Source organism: Microtus pennsylvanicus, chromosome 10, assembly GCF_037038515.1.
Source record: "Microtus pennsylvanicus isolate mMicPen1 chromosome 10, mMicPen1.hap1, whole genome shotgun sequence".
NCBI lineage: Eukaryota > Metazoa > Chordata > Mammalia > Rodentia > Cricetidae > Microtus > Microtus pennsylvanicus.
Genome location: NC_134588.1, coordinates 93,641,123 through 93,659,404, shown reverse-complemented (window position 1 = coordinate 93,659,404; position 18,282 = coordinate 93,641,123). Strand labels below are relative to the sequence as shown.

Sequence of the window (18,282 nt, the reverse complement as noted above, 5' to 3'; positions counted from 1 at the left end):
TACAAAGGACAAACAGAACAATCACTTGATTCAGTACTTGAGATAGCAAGCCAACATTTCTTGAGTTAAGCATTCTGATGTTTTAGGCAGGATATGTAGTGAATATACCTTCAACCAAGTATCCTGTAGGCAACCACTCCTTGGGTCAAACCTCCTATTTTAAAATGACGAAGTAGGAATAGGCTTGATTTCTCTGACCTTTTGGTCAAGGTAGAGCAGATCCACCTCTATGGGCATCATGATATTCAAAACACCAAGGAACCACACCCTAGGTTAGGATATCTTGTAAGTCAGACTTCTTGTCAGTAACTTTGAAAGAGCAAGCATAGGCTTAAGCTCTCTGACCTTCAGTCAAGGTAGAGTGGACCCACTTCTGTAGGCCCCCACACCCATGAAGACACCAAGACCAAGGCAAGTTGTGAAAGAAAGCATTTAATTAAGAGCTTGCTTATAGTGTGAGAGGGTGAGTCCTTGATTATCATGGCAGGAAGTGTGGCAGCAGACCAGCAAACATGGTTCTGGAGCAGTAACTAATAGCTTACATGTTGAGAAAATCACCATGAGGCAGAAAGACTGAGAGAGAGAGAGAGAGAGAGAGACAGAGAGAGAGAGAGAGAGAGAGAGAGAGAGAGAGAGAGAGAGAGAGAGAGAGAGAGAACAATAATAGAGGAAATGGCATGGGCTTTTGAACTTTAAAGCCAAACCCCCAATGACCATCCTGTTCTCATGATCTTTTCCAAACAGCTCCACCATCTGGGGACCAAGCATTCAGTATATGAACCTATGTGGATCACTCTCATTCAAAACACCACACAGATCTTTGACCTATACTCATAGCTCACCCCTCCCTCTTGGGCTGTTGCCTTAATAAAGCTTTCCTTTCCATTTGAATCAATTTTATACTGAATTTTATCGATACCTGGCACATAGGATAAATTTCCTTAGCATTTGTAAGTGAGTTAACAAGGATGCTCAAAACTAAATGTGTCTTATAAAGTTCAGAAAGCCTTTATCAAGTAACATGAGGGAAAATGTGCTGTTCCTTTTATATTTTCTACAGCCCTGAAAAGATACAGAATAACAAGAGACTAACATGAGAAACCTTTTGCTGAAGTAGGTCAATTTCTAAACTGCATCAATAAGATTTCCCATATCAATACATGCACAAGTCTAAACAGAGATGGGTGGGATGCTGCTGTAAGATCAGGGGACAGCAAGAGCGGTGGGTACACGCCCAGATCTGCGGGGTTCGTCTTGTAAAGAACTGTCCCTGGGAGAATTGTTCCTTGGAAATGCTCACAACAACCCTCTTCTAGAAATCAGCAGAGAGACTAATTATCAGAAATATCTCTCCCCGGAGATGAGCACACCCCCTCCCATCCTGACACCTCAGTCTCTATAATGTCCAGTATGTTTGCTTCCTTTGTAGTTTGAGAAAAAAAAAATCCTTGAGTCTGTATTCATTAAGCTCTGGCGCTGTTTCTGATCTGCTATTTTAGAATATGGAACAACATTTCCCATGAGAGTCCTTTTAATTTCCTCTTTGTTTTGTGTTCATTTGGTGCCTGGATTAGAGAGGTAGTAGTACACAGCCAAGGATACTGCCAGGAAGAAAACAATCACTTCGAGCTGGGGAATGAAATCCCTAGTCTGTGTTTTTGTTTTTTACTTTCATGCGACACTTAGCTACCTTCCAAGACAGCATAGTTAAAGAAGCGTTTTCAGTCTCTCCAACACCAGGGTGGATGGAGTAAGGCGACATGTAAGAACTTAAAAAGAGAAAAGCAAAAGGATGTAGCTCATTGCTAGAACTCTGATAATATGCTTGGGGACCTGAGTTTTATCCCCCAGTATCACAATAATAAGTAAACAATACAAACTTTTAAATGGAGGGATAGGGTTATCTTGTATTATCAGTTTATTCCAATTTCACACTTACTGGGTGGAAAGAATTTTCAGTTCTGAGCTTTAATTAGGAAAATAAAGTTAATTTAATAATAGTTTTCATAAAAAAGCAAGTGCCAGACTGTTATGTGAAGTTCTCCTGGGATAATATGAACAAATTCACACTCTTGCAGCTATTCATCCCCACTAGAGCAAGAGTGACATATCAATGTTATCAAAATAGCAATCCCTTGGATGTCCAACATTGCAAATCAGTGACCTTATCGTGCGTTCTTACAGACCAAGGGATGGGGTGCTTCAGCAGGGTGGATGACTCCCCAAACACCTACATCACTGAAAAGCTTCACTGTAGCCTGATGACAACTTCCCTATTCCTTCAGTTAACCTTGAGTACGTCACGTAGCCCATGTGAAGCTTGGACAGAGTCACACACAGCTGGGAAGAGTGGCTGGAGTCTCAGGTGAGAGTACCTGTCCCTGCCCCCACTCCTCTCTCCCTGAGGGAACATCAGCAGGTTATATCTTGAAGGTGCAAGTAGTGATAGCTGCTCTGATGAAGATGGCAACAGCTGCTATAAATAATGTTGCATGCAATACAGATGTTGCTAGTGTTTCTATTTTATTGTATTTACCATATCCCCAAAGTTCCATCTTGGTATCGGCCAGAATGTAGCTCTACAGCACACCACACTGTAGTCCTCAGGTTCTGTCTCCAGAATCACACAGTTTCCACAGAGAGGAGACTTTGTAAATTACCAAATTCTTTCCACAGGAAAAAGGTCTACCTAGCAGTGATTAGCTGCCATATCATTTAAGTCTTGAATGAAAAAATAAAAAAGAAATCTTAAAGAAGGCCCAACAAGTCCTGTTCTTTTCTGTTTATTATAGCTTCATGATCTAGAAAGGTTTCTCACAAACCAAAACTGAAATATTAGAATAGTTTATGAGGGTTCTTCTGCTCATACTAAAGAGAGAGAGAGATGGCAAAAGAATAGAAGTTAGGATTGGTAACCCAGAGGAAGAAGAAAGCAGCAAGCATGGACACTTAGTTATGTGGAATCACCTTTTCATACTCTTTGGTTCTGCGGACAAAGCCTTACTGTGTAGCTCAGGCTGACCTTAAACTCTTGATCCTCCTGCACCAGTCTCCCAGGTGCTGGGATTATGGGCATGAAGCACCATACTTGGCTCTATAACCAGCTCTTGAGGTTTAGCATCTGTTCATATTCCCTGCCTTTTGAGGTCTGTCTGGCAATACTGGAAGGAATGTAGTTACCCATGTGGTCAGAATCCAATGTCCTCAAACAGTCCTTTCTTGAGCTCTATACAAAAGATCCAACCAGATCCCCTAGCAGCTTTCTCATGAGAGATACACAGATGAGAACTCTTGCCTATCTCCAGTTAGGTGCGTGCTTCCCAGCACCGCACCACACACACACTGCGTACCTGAGAAAGTTAATACTCTGGCTTGAAGATGCTAGTCGGGCCGTGCTGGTATTCATGATGAGTTACAAACATGCCTTCTGAGCTCCACACTATTAAGTCCTGCTGAGTGGAGGCCCGAATAACGGCAGAGGCTGTTGCTTCTTCTTGGCAGCGTTTACTGCACAAATGAGTTGGGAAAATGCACAGCGCTCTAGTGCCCATGGAAACTGTGACCCATTGGGACTCGTATTTTAGTCTTTGGTGCAGCTTCTGAAGGAATGTCTGTGACCAGCACAAAAATAGTGATGTGTGAGGTGTAGTTCGGTGACAAACACTTGCCTATGCATGTTTAATCTCCACTCAAAAGAAAATTTTCAAAAGATCTTCAAATCAGTCCTGGTTAGATCAGCCTAGAAAACTACAAAGAGAGACTATTTGGATTTTAGTTATTGTTGTTTTTTAAGAGAAGTTTGCAAACTATATCTAATGCCATATTCTAAAGAAAAACATAGAAGTAGACAAGCTGGGTCCTTGAGTGGCCCAGGGGAGGAAGCCTCGCATCACGTGTTATTTTTAAATTACAGGGCAATTGGGGCAGACACACATCACAGCTGCTCCTCCAACTGCAGTCTCCCTCCCCACCCCCCCGACAGAAGTGGCTTCTCCTACTTACATCAAATGGAGCTGAGCTTGACCCAGCGTTCTGATTACATGGTTCCCTGAAGCAGTCACTAAAAGGGAGCAGAAGGCCCATGGCGATGATCCGCGAGCAGAATTTCTCGGCTTCTTCTGGAGGCCCGTTCTCCTGCTGGCTGAAGAGCTTCTCCAACAGAGTCCGCCCTGTGTAGGAAACACAGTTATTAGAGGGGGGCTGGCAGATCACCTAGCTCAGAAGTCCCCAGAGAAAGGACAGTAAACATTACCAGTGAGCAACAGTTTCCAAGGCTCCTTGTTTGAAGGAGGATTCCTAATAAACAAAGCTGCAGGATGAGGCCAGACAGCACACATAAAAAGGCACAGGGATGTGCTCTCCCAGGTTCCCAAACACCTCTTGCCTCAAAAGAGAATAGTCTCTGTTACTTACTATACATTCTCCACCTAAAAGGAACCTCCACCCCTCTGGGATTTAATTAAGCAAATCTCCTTTTGTTCTTGTTGTTGATGTTGACCCTCCAGGGGATTATATGAAGAAGTGAGTACCCCAAACTGCCACCCTTTGGGCCTAGAAGTGTCAGAGACCGATATTCACTGTCTCACACCCAATACTAGGGGAAGGCAGAAAGCGAGGCACAGGCATCAGTCCATAAAAGAAGCATGAAAGTTGGCCAGGAAACACAAGTCATCCTGAAGAGGAAACAGAAAAATGCTTGCAGTTGCTCCCTAGAGACAGCTACGTGTGGGGTCAGCGGTTAGGAGAGCTGGCTGCTCTTACAGAGGACCCTGGTTCTGTTCCCAGAATCCACACAGTGGCTCACAACCACCTATGGCTCCAGTTCCGGGGAATCATCTTCTGGCCTCTGCAGGCACTGAGTACATGTGACACAAACATACATGCAGGCAAAACACCCGTATACATAAATGAAATGATAAAATTAAAAGTCTAAAGAACGTTTAAAACAAGAAAAAGTTCTATAGAAGGTATACATTTAAATATTGGGTTATTTCTTGAGAGAAGAGGAGTACCATTGAGGGTGGGGGGAGATACAGCAGAATGGGAAGGTTCTAGAGGCATCAAGACAGGCAAATGGCAAGACAGACAGAATAAAAGTCTGTGGACTGCTGAGAAATAAAGTAGACATCTGTAACATAGGCCCTCCCTGCAAGGTTCAGGGAACGTCAAGGACGATGGGCAGAAAGACTCTTAGTCCGAGCATCAGAGGACTGGAGTGATCCAGGTCACCTAGGCATGACAGTAAGGGTCTGCTGTATTCAAAAACTCCCAGCAGCCCTGGCTGCCTGCATAACATCAAGCCAGTCAACGTTCTGGCATGAATACGGAGACACACACAAGCCCCTACCCAGGAGCTGCCATCCATGGATGCCTGCTAAGTGGGGACAGGCTTAGTTTTCGTTAGGGATATAGTCCCTGGAAGATTGACCACACTCCACACTCATATGAGGTTATCAATTCTCAAAGAAAGCTAAAACTAAAAAGTATTAAAAGATTGACAATTGAGGGAGCCAGTGGCAGAGAGAGACTGGAAACCCCAAAGACCATAGGTTACATATAACCAAACAGCACTAACAGAAGAAAGCTAGAGAAGGTGGGTTCTGTGTAAATGATCTAGAAAGGATGGATATTTTCTTGGTTCAGGGCCTTGGGTCCCAGAGTCTCTCTAGCTTTCTTGCCCACTTACTCTCCTGAGTGCCTTCCCTTCTCTTCCTTAATAAACCACATCTATTTCTGTTACTTTCCATATTCCCTTGGCCCTGCTCTTTCGTCCAGAATACAAATTTCTGAAAATCTCCATGTGTGCCCACCAAACTCTGACCGATGCCAATCAGTAAGATACTAGCAACAGAGTCTAAAAGACTGGGTCCTTCTGGTCCAGGCCTCAACCTTCCCTGTGCCCCAGAATCACCTTGGAAGAAGAAAGTGATGGGTACCCTGAGCACCAGTACTCCATTGGTCACTGTTTGATTCTAAAGATAGACAGGCATGAGAGTCAAGGATTCAGTCCTTAGTCTTTCTTAGCTAATACCTGGAGCTAGAGTTCTGGTGAGCTGGCTAAATTTCTGTCCTGCCCTAATCTTATGTATTACTGAGAACAGGCTGCAGGTCAAGAAGAAGTTCCTCTTCATGTGGACCAGAAACTGGCTGGACAGAAGACAGCAGCATAAATAGCTGCCAAACCACCTCAAACTTCAGCATACTCCCATGTGTGTGCTAAATGACCCATCCTCTAGGGTCACAACAGTTGACAACCGCCATGGCAGTAACTAGAAATACTATATTCGGAGAGAAAAGAACTGTCACTCAAATTCCTGGGAAACCTCTGAGAAGACCCATATAAGACATGACTCTCCTTATTCGCCTATGTCTGCCCCTCACTTCTTTTCTGCCTTAAAGAAAACCTCTTCCTCCCAAGGGCTGAGAATCTAATTTGCAACTTTATCTCTCATTTCTAATTGTGGCCCAAAGTAAAAGGCTCCCTAGCTGCCCAGTGGGTACTTGATCTTGTTACAGATTCCACAATTCTGGGAAATTAAAAAGGATCCAGGTTCAGGTCAAAATCTAACAAAGACTGCTAACACACCAACACTTAGAAATTTAGAAATTCGTGTAATATTTGTCTACATCAACAAACTATAGCAGAAAAAACAGAAAACTCTTCCAGATCTCGTCCAAGTCACAGCTCTCCTCAGTTCTTGAGTCCTGTTGCCTGTCCCTCAAGAAATCATCTTTCAACTTTAACTCAAAGTCAATCATTCTAAAAAACCTTCTGTGACTCCCTTTCACACCATTGAAGATCCTCTATAAATTCATGTAATTGACCATTTTACTTAAATGATTGTGAAATCTTTTTTAAAAAATATCTTATTCTACGTCATACATTTCATGAGAGCAACACATAACCTATAAACCTGCTAACTTGAAGGGGGAGAAGGTAAATACTTGGAGAATGTCTAGAAGATTATCATGCTATTCAATAATACATATTTATTTATATTCTAGTCAGAATATAAAAAGGAATCTAACACACATACATGCACACACATGCACACACACTTTCTTTTGCTCATCTGCCCTAATATAAGACCCCACCTCTCTATTGCTTGGCATTCTACATTTGGATATGAGAAATAAGTTTATGTCATTTGCTCTGTGTTTTGTAAGTCAATCCAAGGCCTCCCACAAGTTAGAGAAGTCCCCTAACAACTGAAATATATAGAGCCTCATCCTAAATTTCAAACATAAGTAGACAATTCTGCAAAAAATACTAGACATGAAATTCTTATGCCTCTTCCCATTTCTGTCAGTAAAATATAGCTAGTCTCAAAAATGTGTCTTAAAAATGTGGTACATCAAAGTAAGCAAAACTAGCACCTATCTTGTCCATTCCCCTCGGTCATTAGAACATTCATTGATCTTCCAGCACATTTAAGTGAAGTGCAAGAAGTCTCTTCTACAGAACTGAAGTTTATCTATCCCTAACTATAATCAAAACTGAGGAAAGTGCACCTCAAATCTCAAGTGGTTAATTACCAGAGCATAACCACTGTACACACGATGACTGCACATGTGAAGAGCACACACACTGTACACACGATGACTGCACATGTGAAGAGCACACACACTGTACACACAATGCACATGTGAAGAGCACACACACTGTACACACAATGACTGCACATTGAAGATCATACTCACTGTATACACAATAACTGCACATGTGAAGAACAAATACTGTCCACACAATGATTGCACATGTGAAGAGGATGAAAACAGCTCTCACATGACCATGGTACTTCTGTTGGACTCAGATGCTATGTAACAACAACAATGACAACAGAAAGCCAGGGCACAGGACTTGGTGTGTTACCACACGTAGCAAAATAAACGAGTATGTGCACAAAAGCCACAAATAGTCAAAAAGGGTGCAAGGGAAGGCACTAAAAACCTATGTATTCCAGTTCTGTGATGGGAAAGTATCCCTAAATTCTTTCTCCAGAGTTTCCAAGCTATAACACGTATCTTCAGCTCTTACCTCATAAGCACCAAGAGACCAAGAGATAGTTTACTCAAGGACCAGTTATGAATGGTTGTTCCAGAACCATGGATTCTGGTTGCCCCAAATAACACGTTCCAACATGGTAATAGTTTCATGAAGCTTTCACAGTAACAAAAATGAAACAAAGAAAGTCACAAATCAAGGCACTTTAAAAATGTATTGGTATCACTGGGTGTTGAGGCACACACCTTTAATCCTAATAGCTGTGAGAAAGAAGCTGGTAGATCTCTGTGAGTTCCAGCCCAGCCTGGTCTATATAGCAAGTTCTAGACCACAGTACACAGTGAGACCCTGTATCCAGAAAAGGAAAAATAAAACCAAGCAAGAAAAAAAAAAAACCACCCTACATTAGTGAGACAATCAGATAGGCAGGTGACAGTGCCAAGCAGGGAAATCTGCTACAGGCCTCAGATGACATGATGAATTTGATGACATCCTTACACTTTGGGCTGGTGATTATCACAGGGATGTTACATGAAGCACAGAAGTAGCACTTAATGCTTATTAAGGCACTACAATCGGCCAGTCAGCCTTGTTTAATCTTCAACATGTGTACCTTTTTGCTGGGAACTTCAGTTTGCACCTTATTTAAACCCAACCTGCAGTAACTCGGTGCTGTGGGTGAGGGGTCAGCAGCCCATGACATTATCACTAGATGACAGCGGCACATGCACCTATTCCCAATTGTAACAATCAGAGAAACATCGCCAACCAGATATCCTATGGCCATAGGTTGCAACCGTGCCCAGAGAATTTCTCTGTCCGTATTAACAGTGGTAATTTGGCTGCCCCCTGAGGACCTCCCTGTCCTGAAGTCCTCTCACAAGGAGGCATCTTATTTCAACTCTGACATATTTAAGAGACAAGAAAGTAGGTGGGAGAGGTTATCCTTTGTTCCCACAAACATTCTCAAATAATTTAATATTCTTCAAAAGCACAAGCTACTGTGAAAGTTCATGCCACTGGGTCACCAGCTGCTCCGATTCCTTCTACTGCCCATTAACCTCTGATATTCTCTCTTCAGCTCCAACATTCAACAAGCATTATATCCTTCAACTCCCACCTCCAGAGAAAGCCCATCCTGGAGATATAGTACACTGGCATATGGCTAACCTCGTATGTATAAAGTTTTGGACTTGATCCCAATAAATAAATACATATCCCTTGAACCTACAACACTTCATTCCCAGGTACTGTTGTATTTTTTAGAGGTGGAGAACTTCCTTCGCATAGAAAACTACTAGCAGGAATTGTAGACAGTCGTTGCCTTTCCCCTTTACTCCTGGCTCAGCATGTTCTAATTTGAGTTTCATCATTGCTTAATAAACAAACAAATAAATAAATAAATAAATACATGAATAAATAAATTCAGTGAAACCAACAACAACAACAAAGCAGAAACTGGAGAGCAATGTAGTATATGTGTTTTCCATTTTTACTTCAAACACCTGTGGAAAACAACTTAAATGAAAGCCTGTTCGTTCTAGTTCCCTGTTACAGTTCCCAGTCCATGGGTGATTCCAGACTTGGATGCACCAGAAGACCATAGCAGAGGGGCCATATGGTGAAGCAACTCATCTGATAGTGGGCAGAAAGCAGAGAGATAAGGTCCAGGGACAAGACAGCCCCAAGAAGCCATCTCCAGCTAGACTCCACCAAGGTTTCCATCATGACTAAATAGCATGTAGCCTACTTTTCACATTCCAACTACAACACAGCCAATGACATTGTTTCTCCCACTTGTCCATTACGACACTTATGCCTCTCATCTTCATGAGAGTCCTTTCTGTTTTCTCTGCCTTGCTGGCCATTTTCTCTCAAATTCCCTTTTCTAGTTTCCTTACCAAAATGCTTACATGCCCTGACAAATGTTCAGGACTCGACTCTTTAAGTCTCTTTTATAATCATGAATGGAGTACACAACTCCTTTTTATAAAATTGTGCAGCCTTGGTGACCGCCACACTAATCACATATGCATAGGTGACAATATAACGAGACAGAAGGTAAAGACAGCCATAGAAAACGCTGAAGGGTAAATTGTAAGGGGGGGGGGGATTTGGGAAGAAGATGAGAACTGGAAGAACCATGCCATCAATGTCTTACTGAGCTCCTTGCTCTGCTATTCCTGAGCCTGAGTGTCATCTGTACTATGGATAGGGAACATTTAATGGGTCAGTTCAGCCTAAATAGTCTAATCTAAGAGTGATATATCACAGAGTCAGTAAGATTAAATGAGAAAATGTATGTGAAACACTAAGCATAAGCCCACACAACAGTGAATGGATTAGTGACTTCTTGGGGACAGAGCAAATCTAAAGTGTCCAACAACAACAACAACAACAAATACTGGGTTGGGGTTTTATTTTAATGACTATTTTAAACTTTATTACATTTAACCGTGTGTGTGTGTGTGTGTGTGTGTGTGTGTGTGTGTGTGTGTATACACTGCCAAAGCGTGTGGACAGCCAGTTCTCACCTACCACCACCTGGGTCCTAGAGATCAAACAGTTTGGCCTTGTGGCAGACACCTTTGCATACTGAGCCATCACAGGGGTCATTTGCATTTTCCTGAGACAGATTCTCACTGTGAAGCCATCACTGGCCTGGAACTCAGTATGCAGATTAAGCTGGGATCAATCTTGCTTCAGGCTCTTAAGTGCTGAGTTACAGGCAGATCCCACCATGCCTGGCAATTTTTGCTGTTTTTTTTTTAAAGGATGCTCTTATGCACATGATTGGCAGTTATATAGCCATTATGTATCATTCTATTGAAGAAATGAAAATAACTGAATTCAGTATATTTAAATCAAAGTGAATATATTAAAAAGATCAAACTCTTCTTGCTAGGCAATGCTAGGATAGCAATCTACAGCTATCAAAGAATTAATTTTAAAAATGAAGCATTTATTCATTCTTTCCTATATGATACTGTAGTCTGGAGTGATAAAATATATCTAATGAATATTGAAAACTATTCAGAAAAGAAAAAACATCAACCTAAAGATGCAAAGGAAGTAACAGAATTAGAAAAACGTTGGTATAGGTCCCTGATAGGATAATGCTCACTTAGTAGATATCAAAGACACAAAAAACACACTGGAGAAAAAAAGTCAGTTAAGAAAAAAGGAAAAGCTGCCACCATGTTCACACCCAGAGACTGCTCACAGCTGACATAGAAATGAGAAAGCTAGACAGGGCAGCCTACTGATGTTGGAGATTTTGATTCACAAATTCGAAACCAGTCATGAACACATGCTGACCTCCAACCCCTGAGAAACAGAAAGTAACTGATCATGCATCAAATCATACATTAGAATGCCACCTTCCTGTCCATCTTCGCTAACACAGAGTTCTGAAGAGGCATTAGTTACTCCACACGGTCAAGTTATTTATATTCAAAGAATTCCAGCCTATTGCTGTCCTTCAGTATCCATAGAGGGCTAGCATCAGGGTCCCTGCTATGGGCCATAGACATCAAAGTCCAAGGATGCTCAAAATACCGTGTTTACATATCCCCTTAAATACTTCCCCTTAAAAACTCTAAATTATCTCTATATTAATTGTAATATCCAATACAATGTGGATATTATTTAAGTAGGTGTGATAACATTATCTAGCGAATGAGGAGGAGAGTCTACACGTGTTTGTTACACTAACACCGTTTGTTCGCGATATCTGCAGTTCACAGTTGTTTGATTTCAAGGCTACTGAACACCGAAGGATAAAATGTCACTTAGGATCCTTTTGGAGATGTATTATAAAGTATCTGATGCTAAAATAATAATCCTACGATTGATTTGATATTATTCTGTTAAAAAACAGTAATAGAGTTAGGGAAGGGTGTAGCAATAAGTCCCGCCTCTTAGGGGGCGTGTTCGCCTCGGGCTAATGTTTGCCTATAAATTTGGTGAGCATGCTCCCAGCCGCTGCTTCTGCTTTCCTGGTCTCCGCAGAAACGGTGGTTCTGTAAGTCTATTTCTCCATTAAAGCTGTATATATATTTTTACAATCTGTCTGCATTCGTTTACGCCGTTACAGAAGGGAGGATGAAACTACTGTAATACTGGTAATATAAATGGCATATGCAGCTGAGAAGTAGATTCCTAGGATTTCATTAGACGTCTACCTACGGGAGTGGGGCAGGGATTTGCATAGTGAAATATCTCAGCTCTGCTATTTGAAGACTTTAATGCTAGCATTCAAGGAGTAGAAGTTTGATTATCTCAAGTTTGAAGCCAGCCTGGTCTACACAGTAAGGTCCTGGCCAGCCTGGGTTATACGGTGTGACTGTCTCAGAGATTTCACAGAAGGGCAAGTTCCGGAAGCCACTCAGTGACAAAGTGGTGTTTAGTATGCGTCAAGATTCAGGTTGAATTCCAAGCACCACATTAAATATTGTTTGACGATATAAGAAACTGTGTCTCAAATATTTTATAAAAATAAAATCAAACAATGTACACACACGATTTTGCAATAGACAACCCAGTTTATCAAAGAGTAAATGCAAGGCATTGTGGTGAGAATTGGAGAGCTTTTGTCTTTTCCAGCTAGTTGCAGCTGTAATACATAGAACTCTCTTTTCTGTCTAGAGAAAACAATCTAACTGGTCAAGGAAGTGGGCAGTGGCATGAACTTTTGTGTCTCTTCCAGAAGCTGAGGACTGAGGAATCTATCACGGGACAGGATTCCTTGGAGAGCAGGGCATGATGGTGGACATCCATAATGCCAGTGCTTGGGAGGCTGAAGCAGAAAGAGTGTAAGCTCAACACCAACCTAGGGTATGTAGTGAATATGGGACAGCCTGGGCTGCATAATAAAAGTGAAGAATAGATTGGCCTGATGACATCTAATTTCATCCGTGCCTCTTCTTTTTTGCTTTATTTGAATTTTTTTCATTTTAGATAACAACCCCAGTTCCCCCTCCCTCCCTTTCTCTCACCCCCCCATCACCTCATCCCACACCCTATCTACTCATTAGAGAGGGTAAGGCCTCCCTTAGGGAGTCAACAGAGTCTAGTAGGCAGGACCAAGCCCCTTCCCCCTATAGCAAGGCTGGGCAAGGTATCCCTGTATAGTGAATGAGCTCCAAAAAGCCAGGACAAGTACTGGTCCCACTGCCAGGGGCCAACCCAACAGATCAAGCCATATAACTGTCATCCACATTCAGAAGGCTTAATTTGGTCCCACACAGGTTCTCCACCTGTCAGTCCAGAGTCCCTGACTTCTTAACTGTACAAACTGGATGACTGAGACTAAGAACCAGTAGTCCATCAGGGTCCATTTGTATTGCTTCACCCCCAACGACACAGACTCACATTTCAAAGGATTCTTGGTTCCTTCATTTCCTCCCCTTATTAGATGAAAGCTTGTCAGTCATAAATAGTCATCCTGAACATCTGAACGTGCTCAGTTTTTGACATCTTTATTCTATCTCATAGCAACTAAGTTGTATTCTGTATTTATTTAGTACAGAGTACCAACTGGCCAAAGCCACACCTGTTGAATAGACAATATGCACAGCATTGCAATGAGCAACAGCCTGTCAAGGAGGGGGTCACTTTTGTCACTGGGAACTGCAAAGACCACAGAACTGGCCAAAACCCTGCAGAATGCTAGACTACCACTCTTTCTGTTCCTATGCTACAACCCTAGCCCAGCTTCCCCATCCCCAAGCTTGAAATATTCATCTTCATTAATCCCAATGGTTCATTAATATCTTGGTAATAAAGGGTTTAGAAACAATACCAAGTAAATATTATTTAGTATTCTTATCATTATTATTATTCTTAAAGCGCAGGGGAGGGTAGTGGATAAGAAAGTTTCTGTGATTCTGGAATTCCTGAGTTCAGTTCATACCAGTTACAGTGGATAGCTCACAAACCATTTGTAACCCCAGCTCCAAAGACCCCTAATGCCCTCTTCTGGGTTCCACAGGTACTCATGTACACAAGGCACACACATACATGCATATACACAGGCACACACACGCACACACACACACACACACACACTATTTTTAAAGGCTAGGGATGGAGAAATGGTTCAGCGATTAAGAGCACTCTCAGCTCTTACAGAAAACCTGGATTCGGTTTCCAGCATCCCATGGCAGCTCACAACCGTCTGTAACACCAGTTCCAGGTTATCTAACACCTTATCATGGCCTCAGAGAGCACTGGCATACATAATGGCAAGCATATATACATGCAGGCAAAACACTCATACACACAAAAAATAATTATTTCTCTCAAAGATACCAATCATATACTCAATACTTGTAAATGTGATCAATAAGAATTTGGTTCAACTTGAAGGAAATTATAAGTTTATTGCAAAACCATTTAAAAAGACAAAGGACGCACAGATCAAATCATATTAACCTACTTTTATTTTACTTTTACATCTAATAAGCTGTAATTTAAAAAGCAATATTTAAGACCTTGTTTATGGGAAACATGGTGACACGTGCCTATCTTCCCCAGAGCAAGGAGGCTGAGGCAGTAGGATTGTGACTTTAAAGTTGGCCTAGGATGCATAGTGAGTTCCAAGCAATCCTGCACTACTAAGAAAGACACTGTCTTTAAAAAAGTAAACACAACAAAACAAAAATAAAAACAAACAATAAAGATCCCACAAGACCTCCTCGTTAGATTCCATAACTTTGTGTTATTTTCTTCTTATTATTAAGAACACTTACATTATTGATGTGGGAGTGTCATATATCAATCTGTTGATTTCATTGGTTAAGTAATAAAGAAACTGCTTGGCCCTGATAGGTCCAAGGTGCGAGAGTTAGCTGAGAAGAGGCTAGATATAATGGGCCAAGCAGTGTTTAAAAGAATACAGTTTTCATGTAATTATTTCGGGTAAAGCTAGCCAGGTGGCGGAGACGCAGCCCCGCTGCTTCGTACTACTACAAATTATTTTACTATGCTTATTAAACTCCTGCTTAAAACAACTCATCTGATAATAGCCTGGGGACTCACAATCCATTAATGCTCCCCATGAATCTGAACCCCTCCGTCCTCCCTCCCTCTCTGCATACAGCTTCTTTACACTACAGCAAACACAGCTATATGCATATAGAATTAGCTTTACATTCAAGCACAAGTTGTAAATGTTCCTCTTACCTCAATGAACAAAACCCAAAAAACCAGACAAACATGGCAAGAGCTGCTAGGTTGAAAGTAGAAAGATGTATCATCACACTGAATGTAGGAATTCTCCTGTGTTAGCAAGAATCAAGATCTCTCATTTAGCCCTGGAGCTCTACTCGACATGTATCTAGTGGCAATATAAAATGTATAGAAACACAGACATCCTTGAGAAAAGATATCACTATGTTTCTCAGACTGGTCTTGAATGCATGCACTCAAGTAATCTCAAGTCCTCAACCTCCCAAGTATTTGTTATGATAGCCAGGCACCACCACAACCCTGGAAAATCCTTTTTATGGACAGACCTACGTGGGGTAAAAGTCATTCAATATCTGTCAGTATCTTGTGAAACAGGCAGACCAAGGATTTTTTTTTTCCACTGAGGGGTAACCCTGGGAGTTAGGCAAGCTAAACACAGGGCAAGCTAAACAGAGTGCTTAGTCACTGAGCCACAGCCCTCGTCCTGGCAGAGCTGGGATTATCGTCACAACTTCAAAGAACTAGCTATGGAATGAGAAGGTTCCAGAATCTGCCAGCATCATAAGACTGGACAGTGGCAATGCCAAAGCTGGGTATCAACTTTGCTACCCTCATTCTTATTCCAGGGACCTTCTGCTTCTGCGTCAGCCAACAGCTCTGGGCAAAGCTTTTGGCAAAATTTCTACCATCAGATAGAAAAGAAACAGACCATGTGGTCTGCACCCTGCAGGGGCTCACAGCCAAGTTCAAATGACCTTCGCTCAAACAGGAACTGATTTTAAAGTGGTCTGTTTAAAACCAGTTACAGGATTCGATACCTTTAGAGGAACTGAGGAGGAGGAGAAGCTGAAAATCCTTAGGAACCGACTGTCCATGAAAGACTAGAAAGGCCTCAGAGGATAGTCAAGAGGAAGCATGGTGCCTGTGCTAACCAGTAAAAACACACTGAGCTCACACGAGAGCCCCAATCTTGTAGACAAGATGCAGGGCGTGGGCTCTGGAGCTCACAGCAGAAAGTCTCTGGATCTTTCCTCATTTGTGTCCTCCCACACAGTGGCAATAGAAGTTTCTTGTTTATTTGCCTAGGTGATGCAGTTAATGCTTGCTTCTTTCCCTTTCTTTCCTTGTTAAACCAGTTTACACCCTAAGCAATACTCAAACTCATGGCCCTCTTTGTTCAGCCTGCTGAGTGTTGGGATTGCTGGTGGGCATCACCATGCCAGGTTAGCCTTCAAGCATCTGCTTGACTTTGGTTGCTATTGTTTCGACAGAACGCAGGACAACAGAGCATCAGTTCTCAACCTGTGGGTCACGACTCCTTTCCTGCCTATCTGATATTTATGCTATGATTCCTAACAGTAGCAAAATTACAGTTATAAAGTAGCAATGAAATAATTTTATGGGGTCCCCACACCCATGAGGAACTATGTTAAAGGGTCGCAGCATTAGCGAGGCTGAGAACCACTGCAATAGAAGAACCCCTTCTTCACATAGGCAGGAAAGATGGCTCAAAAGGGGGTGGGGAGGAATTGGTGAGAAGGCTTCCTGCAGTAAAATGGCAGATTAGAGAAGCAAGGGATTAACAACTATCAGAACCTATTGCTTTGTAGAACTAAATTGAAAGGAAAGAACAGTTCATCAGAACATCTACCTGAAGGCCCATAAATAGGGCCTCAAGGACAGCTCAGCAGTTAAGAGCATTTCCTAATCTTCCAGGGGACTTGAGTTCAAACACCAACACCCATGTTGGATGGTTCACAACGGTCTGTAACTCCAGCTCTGGGGTATCCAACACCTTTGTCTGGCATCTCTGAGCACTTGTATGCATGTACATATTCACATCAACATCCACACGCACATAAAATAATAAAAATAGTCATGAAAAATACATGGAGATGGAACAGTGCACTTCATTGCAAAAAGGGTCTTACTCAGTGCCCAGGAACTCACTCGTCATCCCCAGATAGCCTCAAACTCAGGGTAATCCTTCTGTTTCAGCCTCCCATATGATATATGCACAAGTGTGATCTACCACATCTGGCAAAATAGTCTACTCTTCTTTTCATATTTGTTTGCTTTGTGTATGTGTGGAGGTCAGAGGACAGCTTGTGGGAGCCCGTTCTCTGCATCTATCTTGTAGATCTCAGAGACCCAGCTCAGGTCAGCAGGCTTAGCATAAAGTGAATTACCGCACAGTTCCTGGATAATAGACTCTTCAGTGATTGGAGAGCCATTTAAGATAAATTAGGGTGGAAACTACAAAATTCTTAGAATCAAGTGAAAATGAAAGCACAAGAACATTGGAAATACAACAAAGCAATTCTAAGGAAAAAGTTTAAAGTTATGAGTACTTACGTTTAAAAAGTCATTGTTATTAAAAGGGAATAAATCAATATGTACCTCAAAATCTTAGAAGAACAACAACAAAAAAAGAAAAACCAGATACTAGTAGACAAATCAAAGAATAAGAATTATCACATAAATTGAAGAAGCAAAAATAATATGAGGAATAAATGAATCCAAGAGTTGGGTCTTTAATCCACAAAGTTAAAGGCAAACTAAAAAGAGAGAAAACCAAAATTAGTAAAGAATTTCATGCTAGGCGGTGGTGGCGCATGCCTTTAATCCCAGCACTCGGGAGGCAGAGGCAGGCGGATCTCTGTGAGTTCGAGACCAGCCTGGTCTACAAGAGCTAGTTCCAGGACAGGCTCCAAAAACTACAGAGAAACCCTGTCTTGAAAAAACCAAAATAAAATAAAATAAAGAATTTCACAGACAAAAGCAAAACCTTAGGTCAGGTAGATTTTTCCAGAGTTCAAATAAGAATTAAAATCACTGAACTCAAATATAGTCCATAAAGGAGGAAGAGAAGGAGCCTAAGAAAATCATCTTAGGAGACCAGGATGCCTTGATAGTAAATCAGGTAAAGATTGCTACTATGTGTAACAATCAGCCAACCAATAAAAAGAAACAAACATGTGAACAAGGCTAAAACTTAATAAAATATTACAAACCAAATTCAACATTTCAAATATCTTAGACTACCAGCAGATTGGCTTCATTCCAAGAATACCAGAGCAATTCAA

At 41.7% G+C, this 18,282-nt stretch overlaps 1 protein-coding gene across 1 annotated transcript in view; it reads right to left on the bottom strand.

Moving 5' to 3' along the window:
• Fmn2 (formin 2) overlaps positions 1 to 18,282 on the bottom strand; it is a 290,079-nt gene that overhangs the window by 256,898 nt on the left and 14,899 nt on the right. The window contains exon 2 of the mRNA XM_075989205.1: positions 4,003 to 4,169. Coding sequence (XP_075845320.1) covers positions 4,003 to 4,169 — 167 coding nt within the window. The remainder of the gene's footprint in view (positions 1 to 4,002; positions 4,170 to 18,282) is intronic.